At 37.1% G+C, this 15,658-nt stretch overlaps 1 protein-coding gene across 2 annotated transcripts in view; it reads right to left on the bottom strand.

Moving 5' to 3' along the window:
* Positions 1-15,658, bottom strand: part of MIPEP (mitochondrial intermediate peptidase) — a 176,639-nt gene that overhangs the window by 84,398 nt on the left and 76,583 nt on the right. For both annotated transcript variants that reach the window (XM_088793507.1, XM_088793508.1), the window contains exons 13-14: positions 14,763-14,967; positions 13,455-13,564 (exon numbers count right to left, since the gene is read on the bottom strand). In XM_088793507.1, coding sequence (XP_088649633.1) covers positions 13,455-13,564; positions 14,763-14,967 — 315 coding nt within the window. The remainder of the gene's footprint in view (positions 1-13,454; positions 13,565-14,762; positions 14,968-15,658) is intronic.

The following is a 15,658-nucleotide window of genomic DNA, read 5'->3' as shown; positions in this document are numbered from 1 at the left end:
AATAATCCAGATGGCACATAATCAATATTAATAAAAACGCTGTTTGGGGCCAAAGAGACAAAATCTCAGATCTAAATCCACAGGAAATAACATTACTTTTCACTTACTTGATTTCGAGTGTTGTTTTCTAACAAATGAAGATGATTTGAGATGAAAGAACCCTTAGAATTCTACAAACTCATCAATAGCTCAAAGAAACAGACAGAAGTTATTCTGAGTTTTACAGGGTTCAACACTGATCATTTTAATGTGTGAAAGAGGTCTAAGTTGCATTTTTTTCTTTAAAAAATTCCAATAATCTCATGTTACAGTTTGCAAACATTATTAAACATGACCAACGAGAATTTTTGAGTAAGTATGGAAGTATTAATTTTTAATTTCTAAAATTTTAATTTTACATGAGAGCAGAGATGTCTCAGACAAGTTCAGTAACTGATGCGAGGTCACCTGAATGTGGAGCCGAAGCCAGACACGTCTCTGCCTCCTAGCTCCACACTCTTGTCTAGACATAATTGAGAAGTATTAAAGCTGAAAATAAGAAAAGTTTCAAAACAACTTAAACCTGCCACAACTAATCTAGTTCTAGTTGCACTATAATTTTTATCTTCAATCCTTATTCGTATCTCCTGAAGGAGAATGACAGGAGAAGATTTATTACAAGTCTGTATGCCTCCTTGGAAATAGATCTTAAGCAATGTTAGCCTCGGGCTGACTTTCACAAACTAAAGCTACAAACTGAATCTTATAATGACGCAGCACAGAACAGTTCTAAAATGAAAGCACTAGAATTTTACTGTTCTAAAAATAACACTTACAATGGAAATGGGTCTGTTATTTTGTGAGACATACAGTATAACAAGTATAAACCATTTCCTACCATAGTAAAGATTTTTTAACTAGCAAAAACTGAAAAAAGAAAACACCTGGAATGTTGTAATATTGGTTTTAGCAACTTTAAGGAAATTCTGATGTGAAATTAATAGATCTACTAATACATCACTAATAGAAACTAGTAGATCAACTCTCATGCTACTGTTATCTGATCTCTGGCAAATTACTTAACCTGTCTATTAATAACTTATTTTCTATAAAGTGTGGATAACTATGCACTTACTTCATACATTCCTAGATAAAACATAAAATGATAAATGTTAATTTATATTTTTATTATTTGATAAATATTTTGTGAGAATGGTAACTAGACCAACGAACATTTTAGTGTGGTGGCTAGTGGACAAAATTACACAAAAAGGTAGGTTTGCTAAAAATATAATAACTATAATTGGTGATTAGTAATGTGGCTCAGGTTGCAAAATTATCAAAAAAACAGACTGAGACAAAGCATTGTGAAAATTAAGAGGATAACACGTTCATCAGGAAGATATAACTACCAAATATCTTTATGCATCTAATAAAATACTTTCAAAATATATAGAGCAAAAATGGATAGAATGATTTATAAGGCAATCAACATACAGTCGACCCTTGAACATGGGGTTAGGGGCACCGAACCCTGCACAGTCGAAAAATCCATGTGTAACTTTTGACTCCGCAAAAACTTAACTAATAGCTTACTGTTGACTGAAAGTCCTACCAATAACATAAACATATTTTGTATGTTATATGTATTATATACTATATTCTTACAACAAACTAAGCTAGAGAAAAGAAAATGTTATTAAGAAAATCATAAGGAAGAGAAAATACATTTACAGTATTATACGTATTTATTGAAAACAATCTGGGTATAAATAAACCCACGTAGTTCAAACCCGTGTTGTTCAAGGATCATCTGCACTTGACCATTATGATATCATCATAACGGATACACATCATTGTACATTTGTCCAAACTCATAGGACGTACAACACCAACAGTGAACTGTAGTGTAACCTAGGGACTGTGGGTGATTACGATGTGTCACTGTAGGTTCGCCAGTCGTAACAAATGCACCACTCTGGGGGTGGGGGTGTTGGCAATGGGGGAAGTTATGCATGTGTAGGGGCTGGGGCTATTATGGGAAATCTCGGTATCTTTTCAGTTGTTCTGTGAACCTGAAACTGCTCTAAATAAGTTCTAATAATTTTACAAAATAGATAGGACTACGGACCCAACATCCTGGAGGGAGAGCCCCACTTCTCAATTATTGCTAGGTCAAAAAAATTGGTTATATTTCAAAAATCTAAACTACACAATTAAAAGGTTGACTTAACAGGCTTATATGAACACTCAGAACCAACAATCAGAAAATGTACAATGTACTCAAGCACAAACAGAACATTTCCAAAAAACTGATGACACACTAAACCATTAAATAAATATCACCAACATGCAGAGAATCAATACTGCTTAGACTAATTAGATATAATTATAAAAAGATAATTCCCCTACAAAGGTTTAAAAATTTTAAACTACACTTCTAACAACTCTTTGGTCAAAGAGGAAATTATAAGGGAAATTAACAACATTAGAAATATTTTGTATTAAAAATCATGGTATGCAGCCAAAGCACTGCATCACACAATTTAAAATTATAACATGAAAATTTAAATGCATATGTTAGATAGGACTGAAACTTAATTAGCTTAGAAACTGAGGAGAAAAAAATAAACAAAGAAGGAGGAAGGAGAGAATAATAATAAAAACGGAAACTAATGAACTGAAACAAAATAGAGAGAATAAACAAAGTTAGCATTAGTTCTTTGAAAATACTACAAAGATAGAGAAACTTCTGCCAAGATTAATAGAGAAAAAAATGAGAGAATGGGATTAGGAACGAAAAGGACATAACTACACATTTAGCAGGATTTGAGGGATAAAAGAATGCCATAAATAACTTTATGCCAATAAACTTGAAAACTTGGATTAAGAGGATAAATTTCTAGAAAATTATAACTTAGCAAAGCTAACTTAAGAAGAAAAGACAGTCCGAAAACTCCTATGACTATTAAAGAATCAGTCATTTAAAAAATCTTCCCACAGAGAAAATAATAGACCCTGAATGGTTTTATAGATGAATTCTGACATAGTTTCAAGCAACAGATTATTACAATTTTATAAAAAATGCTTGTATGGAACAGAAAAAGGCGCAATGAACAACTCATTTTTTGAAAGGGTATATACTTAACACCAACACCAGCAAAGAACAAGAAGACAAAGAAAAATCACAAGCCAACCTCATAAACACAGATGCAAAATCCTCTACACACAAAATAGTAGCAAACTGAAGCCAGCACTATATTAAAAAATGAGAAGTTAGAACCAAAGTTAATTAATTCTAGAATGCAAAGGTGGCTTACCATTTAACATGAACATTCACTACATTAAGAGATTAAAGGAAAAGAACAACCCAATCACCTGAAAAGATGCAGAAAAAAAATCTGATAAAATGCAATACCCATTGATTAAACAAAAACTTAGCAAAAGAAAAATAGTAAGAAATTTCCTTCTCCTGATATCTCTACCGTAACTACAACAAACATCTTTCTTTATGATAAAACATTAGAAACATTTCCTTTAAAAAACAGGATAAAAACAAATAATGCCCATATTACAGCTCCTATTCAAAAACTATACTGGAGATTTCAGTAGGTCGAGTAGGGCAAGAAAAAGAAATAAAAAGAATATATAAATTGAAAAGGAAAAATGAAACTGTCATTTACAATAAAAATAACTGTCTGGTTATTTATAAATAACTGTCTGGTTATTTAAAAATAACTGTCAAGTTAAAAATTCTATAGCCAAAGTTATTAGAACTAATAAGAACATTTATCAAGGTTGCTGAGAGTAAGATCTATATATGAAGTAGGACAATTAAGTTCGCGAACTCATCCTAGAAAAAGCGCTGCATATTTGATTGCTGAATATCACTATGGTCACCTTCGAAGTACTCCCCTTGGGAAGCTGTGCACTGACACCAGCGCCTAATCCACCCTTCAAAGCAATTTTGGAACTCTTTTTCTGGAATGGACATCAGAGCTGTCATGATATTACCCTTGATGTCCTGAATGTCATCAAAATGTCTTCCTTTCAATATTTCCTTTATCGTCGGGTAAAGAAAGAAGTCATTGGGGGCCAGATCAGGTGAGTAGGGAGGGTGTTCCAATACAGTTATTTGTTTACTGGCTAAAAACTCCCTCACAGACAGTGCCATGTGAGCTGGTGCATTGTCGTGATGCAAGAGCCATGAATTGTTGGTGAAAAGTTCAGGTCGTCTAACTTTTTCAAGCAGCCTTTTCAGCACTTCCAAATAGTAAACTTGGTTAACTGTCCCGTTGGTACAAATTCATAATGAATAATCCCTCTGATATCAAAAAAGGTTAGCAACATCGGTGCAACAAGTTCGTGAACTTAATTGTCAGTCTTCGTACAAAAAAGGATAAATTGCACTTTGAAACATAAGCAACAAATAATTAGAAAATATAATTTTAAAAAATATACTATTTACAATATTATCCAAAAGGTAGGGTATCTAGAGCTAAGTCTAAGAAAAGTTGAGCAAGATCCTTAGGAGGAAAATTTTTAAACTTTATTAAAAGACTTTTTAAAAGACCTTACAAAATGAAGAGATACCGAAAATAAGATTTAGCGGGACAATCAGCTCTAAAGCGTCTTTTGGACCAAAAATTAATACAAGACCCAGTCTTATTTTACTATAATATATTTTACTATAATATAAGGCCATGTCTCATATAATACCATATTATGTTAATTTTTGCTCCAAAAGACGCATGAGAGCTGATGGTCCAGCCAGCTTTTATTTTCGGGGAAACAAGGTACGTTATATTCATGGATTGAAAGAGTCAATATTCAGAGATATTAATTCTCCCCATATTGATCTACAGATTTAATGTAATCCCAACCAAACTCTAATCAGAGCTTTTTAAACAAAACAAAACAAGCAAAAACAACCAGATATGTTGGTTCTAAAATGTATATGGAAGAACACAAAAGCTGAAGAATTGACAGGAAATTTTTGAAGAACAAATAAAGGAAAGCTTGGTAAAGCTACAGTAATAAAGACAGGCGGTATTAGTATAATATCAGGACAGACAACTTAAACAACAGAATAAGAGAAATCTCATATGAACAGATTATTGCATATCATGGGTACTTGGTATAAGACAGATCACTGGAGAAAGAATAAATGGTGCTGGGACAATTGGTTATCCATAGGAAAGAAGGAAACTGGATTTCCACCTTAGACCAAACACAAAGAGAATTTCCAACCAGATTAAAGACCTAAACATAAAGGAAAAACATTAAAACTTTTAGAAGAAAACAAGAATACCTTTATGATATTCCTTATGATATGAATATCATTAGGGAAACAAAAGTAAATAAGATATAAAAAGCATTCACTATAAAGAAAAGACTGTTAAATACAACAAAATGAAAATGAAGGACTTAAATCCATCAACAGAAAAACATAAAGAAAGCAAAAGGACAAGCCATAAACTGAAAGAAGACAGATGCCTAACAAAGGGTTATTATTCCACCATATCAAGAATGCTAAGAAATCAGTAAAAAAAAGATAAACCACCAAATAGGAAAATGAACATAAGACAAACAGGCATTTGACAGAAGAGAAAACAAAAACCAAACAATAAAAACGTAGGATATTCAACTTTAAAAGTAATCAGGGAATGCTGCTGCCAATTAAGGCCACAGTAATGTTCCATGTCATAACCACAAAACTGGCAAAATTAAAACTTCTGACAATATCAAATGCTGATGGGAACCATTTCTGAAAAGAGTGCAAGAAAGTACAAATATTTTGGAAAACAACTTGGTATTTCCTCATAAACTTAGAGACGTGCATACCTTACAAACCCAGCAATTCCAGTCTTGCACGTAAATATAAGGTGAAAAGTATAACAATGTTCACAGCAGAATTGTGGGAATTAGCAAAACCCTAAAGCACCCACGTGCCCAGTGACTGGGGAATGAGGACATAAATGATGGACTATTACACTGAACTGAAAGTGAATGTACTGCGGCTACACGCACATCTAGGAATCTTAGGTACAGAATAATTGCAAAAAACAAATCACAGATTACTAACAGTTAATACCATTTTGTAATACTCAAAAACAAAACTAAATACGACTTGGCCTAGGAATAAGTGATTTATGTGATACAAATGATTTTAAAAAATTAATAAGAATTCAGGATTGTCCTTACCTCTGGAAAGAATATGGTAATGTTTTACTTTTTAAGTTGGATGGTGGTTCCACAGCTGTTCATTTACAAATATCATTTTGCAACATTAAATGTTAAATAAAAAGTTTATTACTTTCAGAGACATCTCCTTTCTAATCAGTGATGAGAAGAATCAAGTGAACTGAAATCAGCTTCATTATAATTATAATTCCGCTCCACTGTCCTTAGTAATATTTTTTCTGGAATGACATAGAATACACTTTCTTCCTTTACATGGTATCCTTCAAACATTATACGACAGACTGAAGTTTCTTTTTTCTAGTCTTACACCATTCCTAATATGAAGTGGTTTCCAATATGATACTAATTCAGCAGCCGCTCCTCAAAATGTTTTCTAGTTCAATGTCACTGTAAATGTGGCATCCCTCATTGAACAAAATACTTCCTATACATTGAAAAACACTGGGGTTGTGTTGTTCCATTCCATATGGGTATTGTGGGGAAAGGTGGGGCAATGCAAGGTGTGTGTGGAAGGAGGAAGAAATGGTTGGAAATTATTAGTTGAAAAGGGCTTATACATAGGCTGATACTGCTGAAGAGAAGTAGGATGGTGTAATACTATGGTAGAATAAGAAACACATATTTGGTCTTCACCCCTGGTTCCGAGCTTCTAAACCCTTCGAATTTCCTGAGTGATAGGGATGTCTTTCTAGGAACTTCTTTTGTTCTTCACAGTAAGTCCCTTTCAACTACTGCTGAGTGTACGCTACAGAGGGGGCTCGTGGCAGATGGGGGCTGGATGCCATGTGACTAGGAGGCTGACACTTTCAGCCCGATCCGTGACCTGACCTCCAGGGCGGGAAGAGTTTCTGGAGATCGACTCAGTCATCACTGGACAATGAGTTGGCCAATTGCGCCCAGGTACGTAATGACGCATTCATAAAAACTCTAAACAAGGAGGCAGGGAGAGCCTGTGGGGTGGTGAACACGTGGACGTGCTGCGAGGGTGGCACGTCCGGAGACGGCGCGGAAGCTCTCGCCTCTTCCTGAGTTGTAGCCTTTATAATACACTGGTAATCTAGTAAGTAAACTGTTTTCCTGGGTTCTAAGAGACATTATTTCAAACTATCAAACCTGAGTTGGAAGTGGTTCACGGGAGCCTTCAATTTATACCGGACGGCTGACAACCTGGACGTGCAACTGGCCTGTGCAGTGGAGGGCGAGGAGGCGGTCTGGTGGGAGCGAGCCCTTAACCTGCGGGGCCTGCGCTGACTCGAGCACTTACTGTCAGAATTAAGACTGTAGGCCGCCTAGGTGGTGTCTGCCGAGAACTGGAGAATTGGTTGGTGTGGGGAAACCCCCCATGTTTGGTGTCAGAAGTGTTGAATGTCGAGGAAACAGCAGTTTTTCTTGTAGGTGGGTAACCAAGCCCCAGGTCTACAGGAGCTTGGCTAGTTCCATTCAGATACATGGAGTGACAGAGTCCTGAGAAAAATTCGGTGTGAAAGAGATGGGACAACTTTAGAAATGGAACGTAGAAGTTATGAGCTGTGCTCACATTTAGAAATCCACCTAAAACTTGTGAATAGATCAAAACTCTCGGGCAGAGACAAAGAGATCCTGCTTCCTGGGGGATCAGTATTTGGGAGCAGGGAGAGAAGGAAGACAGAAACTCTGTGCACTCCACATAATCTGAGTGAGGGAGAGCCTGGCTTCACCGTGGAGCTGTTTAGGGGCGGGGGTCAAGGGTCAGGCATTTAGACTATGGAATGGAAGTACTTGACATTCTCATTTTTGGTGTAGGGGCTAAGACTATCTTATTTCCTTGAATCCAAGAACCCATTTTTCTTTAAATACCTGTGATTTTATAATACATGGGGAGAGGGGCACATTACGCCATTAAATATAAATAGGTATCTAACAAGAATTATCAGTTTCAGAATCAGTGAAATATTTTTTTTAATTTGCATTATCTACTAAAATTAACTCAAAATGAATCAAAGATCTAAACATAAGACTCAAAACTACAATAAAACCTAGAAAAAAACATACAGGAAAAGTTTTGTGACTTTGGCATTGATTTTGACTTTGGATTTGGCATTGATTTCTTGGATATGACAGCAAAAGCACAGGCAACAATAGAAAAAAATAAATAAATTTAACTACATCAAAAGTAAGAACTTCTGTGTATCAAAGGACACCATCAACAGAGTAAAAAGGCAATTCACGGATGGGAGAAAATATTTTTGAATCATGTATCTGATAAGGAATTAATATCAAGAATATATAAAGAACTATAACTGAACAACCAAAAAAAAGACAACTCAATTAAAAACTGGTCAAAGAATTTCAACTGACATATCTCTAAAGAAGATGTATGAATAGTCAATAAGTTATAAAAAGAGGCTCAATATCACTACTCATTAGGCAAATGAAAATCAAAACCACCATAAGGTACCATCTCACACTCATTAGGATGGCTACAATTTAAAAATCAGAAAATAACAAGTGTTGGCGAGGATGGACAGAAATTGGAACCCTGGTGCACAGGTGGGAATATAAAATGATGTAGCCACTGGGGAGAACAGTACGGTGGTTCCTCAAAAACATTAGGAGTAAAAAATTTAAGCATGATCCAGCTATCCTACTTCTGGGTATACGCAAAAGAATTGAAAGCAGGGACTCCATGTTTGTAGCAGCATTATTCACAACAGTCAAAATGTGGAAACAACCCAAGCATCTATCAACGGATAAGGGGAAAAACAAAATGTGGTGTATACATACAATGGAATACTATTCAGCATTAAAAAGGAAATTCTGACACACGTTGTAACATGGATCAAACTTAAAAATCTGATGCTAAGTGAAATGGGCCAGTCACGAGGGCTAACACTGTATGACTGCACTTACACGAGGTACCCAGTACAGTCTAATTCACACAGATGGGAAGCAGAATGGTGATTGCCAGGGGCTGGGGGCAGGGAAGTAGGGGTTAGTGTTTAGTGGGTACATAACTTCAGTTTTGCAAGACGAAGAGTTCTTGGATAAATGGTGGTGATGTCAGCACAGTAAGGGTGTACTTAATACTACTGAATTGAATACTTAATGGTGGTTGAAATGGCAAATTTTATGCCCATGTGTATTTTACCACAACTACAAAGAAGTGGCACCATAGAACGTTTAAGGGAGGACAAGGATCATGCTTCCAGAAGTGTGGGGCCGCCTACAGATAACTTTGTGTGGGAAGGGGTGATAACAGGAAAAACTAAAATGGAATAAGCATTGCTACGAGAGTCCCTTAAAATAAAGTCAGGAGGCTGTTAGGGAAGAGGGGCTTCAGCACGTCTTGTGCCTCAGTTCTCAGAGCTGCTATGAAGCTGCTAACCTGCTGCTAACTCAGCTCAAGGCTGAGTCATAAACATCCCGGGACAAACACGGCTGTGTGGACACAAATGGACTTGACCTCCTCCTTGTAGTTTTCCCCTTCCTCATTTGCATATTAGAACTAGCCATTCCCTGTTAACCTAGCAATCTTTCATCTGCACAAAAGAATTACACTTGGTTGTTTTGGCCTTTCTTTGTTCATTCTGGAGCACTTTGGGTTGCTAGCTGAATATGTGTCTCCCAGATTGCAACAGTTTTGCTCAAATAAATGTCTTTTGTTCTTTATTACAGCCCAAACCTCTTCTTTGGTTAACAGGGTTAGGCTGAAGGCCGGAACCAACAGGCACAAAGAGACACAATAACCTTTGGTTTCTTAGACGCCACAGGTCCCCTCGTGCAGCCTAAACCTGGCTGAGATTTGTGGGGAAACTCCATCAGACTGTTGATTCACATCAAGTTTATTATGTCTAAAAACCTGGGAATTTTTTCACATGAACTGCTACCCAGTCTGTACTCCTACACGTGTGGTATTGATTTGAAGATTAATTTATAATAAATTCTGCTTCAGCTTTGATGCTGTAGCTTGTCAAGGCAGTTCTGAATCTCAAATGAGCACCTCTGGTATTTGTTATCTCTGACAGCTGGGTGATGCCTGCAAATCTGATAAGCATACTTCTAATTCCTCTACCACAGGAATTCATTGGCTACGCTATGCTCCAGTTCAGATAAAATACTTGTAGGTGTTAATAAGTCACCAATATATTATCCTTACTCTGAGAGCTCTCTGGAATATACCACACGATGGTTAAAAAAAAAAAAAAAAATTGTTTCCTGATATGCAGCAGGATAGGAAATAAAACATAAAAATGCAACCGTTATTCTTCTTACGGACTTTAATGTAATTTATTTACAGACTTGGATTTTAGGGAATTAACTCCTTGTCCTTAAGGCTAGGACTGCCCTTAAAATCAAAACATCAAGCCTTTTGGTATCTTAATTAGTGACAAGAAGGGGCAAGCCCCTTGTGAAACTCAAGGCATTTACACATCTCTTGCCTTCTGGCACTATTTCCATTCTCCAAGGAATCACAAAATTATTTTAAATTCTTTAGAGACTGCGTCTGCGAGTCCCATCAGCCCACTGGATGTGTCTTCTGAGTCTGGGACTTGAATTAATTCAAAGCAGTTTACTGCTTTCTTCCTATCTCACCTGGTTGAAGGATATTTTTGGACTTACTGTTTTCTTGAAACTATCTTGTCCAAAAATGGTTCTTCTTACTGAAAAATTAAGTAATGGTATTAAACAGGCATTGTCCTTTTTTGGACCCCACACCACCCTCCAAGCTCTAGCCCTTCTTTGCTCTTCTGATTGCTCTGTAAATAGATTTCAAAAACTGGCCTTAGTATTTGTGGTGACTTTCTGCACAAGTGTTAACTTTTTCAGTATTTATTACTCTGAAAGGCTCACGGTTCTCTTCTGCAGTCACCCTCACCTGCCTGTGTCCTCCTCACAGCTTATTGAGACCGTTTAAAAACCTGAGCTCTCAGACAGCCCCTTTCCTGATGATGCTGGTTTCTTTGGATGCCTCCTGCTTTTCTCTCACGGGCAATTTCTAATCTCCCTATGCTTCAACTGTCATCTCCACACCTGTTACTCCCACACACCTGCAGAGTCCACCTGACTCTGACTTTCACACTACTCACAGCCTCGTGGACAACAGTGATGATCATCCATATATCCAAAGGTAGACCTGTCTCCCTCCCTGCCTCAAAGCGGCCCTCCCAGAATTCTCTGTTCACGAAACCTCCGTCTTGGACTTCCCCCACCTCTGTTGCCCCTGCTATCCTTCCAATTAAGTTCCAACTAGCTCTTGAATTCTGCTTCTTCTAGCCAACACTGCCAGTGCCGTAGTTCTGGCCCTCATTACTGCTTGACTACACGCTTGCAGGCCTTCATTTCAACCCCACTGAGGGCTGAGCAAGGCCACGAGTTCAAAGGTAGAATCCATGGAAGCTGTCAGCCAAAGGCTAAAGAGAAAATAGGCTGGGGAAGAGTTGTATGACAGCCAGTGGCCAGAAGGAGTAAATACAACTCCCAAGAGGAAGTGCGACAGCAAAGCCCAGTATAAACAGTGCAGAGAAAAATCACTCCAGTCACAGAAGGTGGTCTAGCAAATGAGCTGCGATTAAAAGGTGTGTGAAGAATGCAGAGACTGGGAGCCAATTCTAGGAACAAGAACATTCCAGTGTCTTTTCTCTGTCTCTCCCTCCCTTGCTCCTTCTACTCTTGCCACACCCAGCATCTCACCAATGCCTCCCTTCTGGCTGGAATTACCTTGTCCTTGGCTCTGCCCTAGTTCCCTGAAGATTTAAGCCCACACTGAGCGCTGGGATGTTGTCTCACTGATTTTTTGTGTTTCTCGGATGCTGAGAACAGTGCCTGGTACATAATAAAAACTAAACAAGTACTTTCTGACTGATGGACCTATATACATGTTTGTCCTTAGTGTTTCCTCAATAAATACTTTTTATGAGATGGATGAGGGCTGCTAAAAGCTGACTGACAAACTGCCCCCTTGACATATTTTTTCAAGCGCTAGTCCCCCAGCACTTCCAAGATGAAGCTTCTTCCGATGTCCTCGGCAGTTAGCTGGCCTCTCTCACGGTCCCATGCACTGTGCGTGTGGCTCTGCCCCAACACACCTCATGCTCTGCTCCCCCCGAGGACAGGCAGGGGAGCAATTACAAAAGGAAGAATTTAATTAGGTCTTCCTAATCACCCCTAAATCCCCAAATGTGCAGCCATGGATGGAACATGCTATTATTTCAGAGTTAAATGTTATTGGCTGAGTCGACAAAATTTTCAGAGCAATTCCTTGCAAGTTAACAGACAGGTAGCTAACTGGATCATAAATATTTCAATTTTGTCATCCAATACCTGATGGATGAAGACTGACTCAGATTAATGATCCAGAAACTCATCCATTATTCTACAGTTGACAACAACGGTTAGAAAAAAACCAATTATGCATCTGGGGACATAATCAGAAGAGTCACAAATAAAGGGGTCGGCCATTCTTTTTCTGATTCCATTCATTCCTTTAATCACGGTAGGCATGATTCTAAAGGCTGAAGATGCAAAGATGAATATAATTTTACACCTGCCCTCAGGAAGGAAGTCTGAGGGGGTAAAAACACTAGCTAATGTAATATTATATAATCCAAGTTCTGAGAGAAGGGAAAGAAGACATTTTCTGAAGTATACATGGACAGTAAATTGTATAATGCTGATAGTTACGCTTAACTTACTATAAGGTATCTCATTTTAATCCAAGTTTACAGAATTTTTAAAAATTTAAAATTACAAGGCACTATTTAAATCTAAGCTTTGATGTTAAGGAATTTTCAGACTTATCATCATATAGACCCTAAGCATATTGAGAAAATACGGCAATGTGGTTCAGTTTTACGAAACACCATAAAAATTCAGACCAAGAGAAAAAATATTCAGAATTATGAAGGAAGAGGAAAGAGGAATGGCTTTTTTGAAGCAAGAGAGCCCTGAAAGCCTCTTCTACTAAAGAGCAGTTTTAATCTCTGGAAAACAGGAATAAAGGGCCTTCCTCAGGGAATGTCCATGAAGGCTAAACAGGATGTTTTTTGGCATATAATTAAGGGCAGTATTTGTCAACACGTGACTATATGCTATGACTATGATTCTGTAGACTAGCCCCCTATTCCCCCACCCCCAAAAAGAGAAGGAATCAGGAAAAAAACCGGTAGGAGGTTTCTGGTACTGAGAGAGGGTGACAGGTCTGAAAAAAGCACCAAGTTCAACATGACCCAGCAAGTCATAAATGCCGACAACCACAACTCAAAGGATTGTATTACAATATTAGTTTTGCCTACCTGCCCCGTTTGATAATGTCTGGCAAACTGGTTAACCACACGATAATCATTCGCAAAGTACTCCATCAGAATAGAAGGAACCTCAGCAAAATCAGTGGGGCACCTGGTCCCTAAAATTGGGAAAAAAGAAAAAAAGTTGGCACAAATCAAAGCAACATATTTATCTTACTTTTTTATGCACTCTTTTAAAATTTTTACTTGTACTTCTGATGAACTATGATAAGCTTTAATTCATTAAATCAGTATTTTATTTCTACAAAATTATTGCACGTATTTGCAGAAAAGTTTATTATAATCCTATATATTTTCCTATATATCAGAAGTAAAACAAAATATTTGCACAGCTGAATAAAACACCTTGTAAAGCAGTGGTTCACACCTTCTACAAACAAGTCTGTCTTTAGTTATGCTGGACTATACATGAAACACAAATTAAAACATTCTGACATTTAATACAGCATTTCTACTTAATTCACTGCGCTCCACCACCAAATGCTTTTATCCTTTATTTGTTTTAAAAGTACTTTCTTTTATCCATTGATAGCATCTTATAACAAATTCAGTCCTCAAGTGCAGAAAAGCAATATTTCAAACTCAAAATTACTTAAAGCAACAAATCGTATAAGGAATTTTTACTGACATTTTATGATTCTGTTCAGCCCATCTTTTCAAATATCTTCTCCTCCACCCAAATACTGTATGTATAAAGTTAATTAATAAATACTGAATGCAGACAATTTACCAGGTGGTCTAAAGCTGACCACACCTGATAGTGAGCTTAAGACTTAGACATGAGACAACTAAGAGCAAAGTCTATAGTATCACCAAATATGGCCATAGAACAGAATGAAAACTATAATTTTACATAGAAGAAAGAATGAGAAAAATAAAAGTACCTTATCACATTTTTCCAACATGCTTTAATATGTTTTCTAACTGATTTGGATAGGCAGCATTCACTTACTAACTCTGTGCTAAGTACTAGGGAGATATTCATTCACATGGACATATATCCACACACTTAAATTCCATATAAAACATATAAAATGTAAACTGGTACAAACCCCAAAGACAGACAACTGAGACTTATTCCTCGGTGAGAACTGTTAGCAAGGAAGGAAACAAAATAAGAGGATTGGGCTGCACTACAATTGGGAGGACGAGATGAGGCCATCTGCAATAAATGACTACAGGACACTATCAAATGATCCCAGACTTTCTAAATAAAAAGCTTTTTTCCCAATTTAAAATAAAATACAAGTCTTTAAATAATTGCATTAAAATAAACGTCCCCTGTTCAGGACTCACCAGTGACGTGTTGGTAACGAGTACGTCCCAGCATAGAATGCATTGCATGTCCCATTTCATGGAAAAGATTTTCCATCATTCCAGGAGTTAATAAAGTTGGTAAATTCCTTGAGGAATGGGGAAGATTCAGCATAAGAACTACGACTGGGAGTTGATAGTTTCCATCTTCTTTTAACCTGCCTCCACGGATTGTAAAATGGCAATCCTTTGAGAATCAGAAAACATAATAGAAGAAAGTCTTAGGTAACCAAAAGGGTAAAATAGTCTTGATCAACATAAACTTATACCAAAATGTATGAGTTCAAATTTTAACTTAACTGTATTCTTATTTTATTTATTTTGTTATAGACATAAATTTTTCCCAACTTTTTATTTTGCTAATATTTTACTTTTTAAAAATACCAGTCATCCATTGAGCTTATGTTGATTAATTCATTCATTCACTTCAAAAATACATATCGACCTGATGTGGTAGAAACAGCATCATTACAGAGCTTAGATCCATGTCCTCGTGATGTTCACCAGCAAATGGAAGAGACAGACATAGAGCTGCTAAGGGAAGGGACCCTAATGTTGACTGAACCCCTTCAATGCACTAGAAAACACTTTCCACACTAATTGTCTTTATCACTTGAAAGTGCTGAGATCTAAACTCCCATAAAGCAAGGGGTCTGGAGTAACTCTTCTGTACCAGGCTGCGATTCACTTACGTTTTATCACTTATTCTTCACAATAACCCTGTGAGGCAGGAATCTCACCTTTCAGATAAGAACACTGAAACTGTGTCTTGGAAATGTGAAGTCATACACCCAACGACACACAGGTAGGATTGCTGCATCTCGGATCAGAACCCAGGTGGACCCCTAGGAGCCAAAGCGCCGAATCACTGGCCTGGA

The sequence above is a fragment of the Rhinolophus sinicus genome, chromosome 16, assembly GCF_057876585.1.
Source record: "Rhinolophus sinicus isolate RSI-liver-muscle chromosome 16, RSI-T2T, whole genome shotgun sequence".
Taxonomy (NCBI): Eukaryota; Metazoa; Chordata; class Mammalia; order Chiroptera; family Rhinolophidae; genus Rhinolophus; species Rhinolophus sinicus.
The sequence above is the reverse complement of the archived record's forward strand: the minus strand, read 5'-3'. Positions and strand labels throughout refer to the sequence as shown.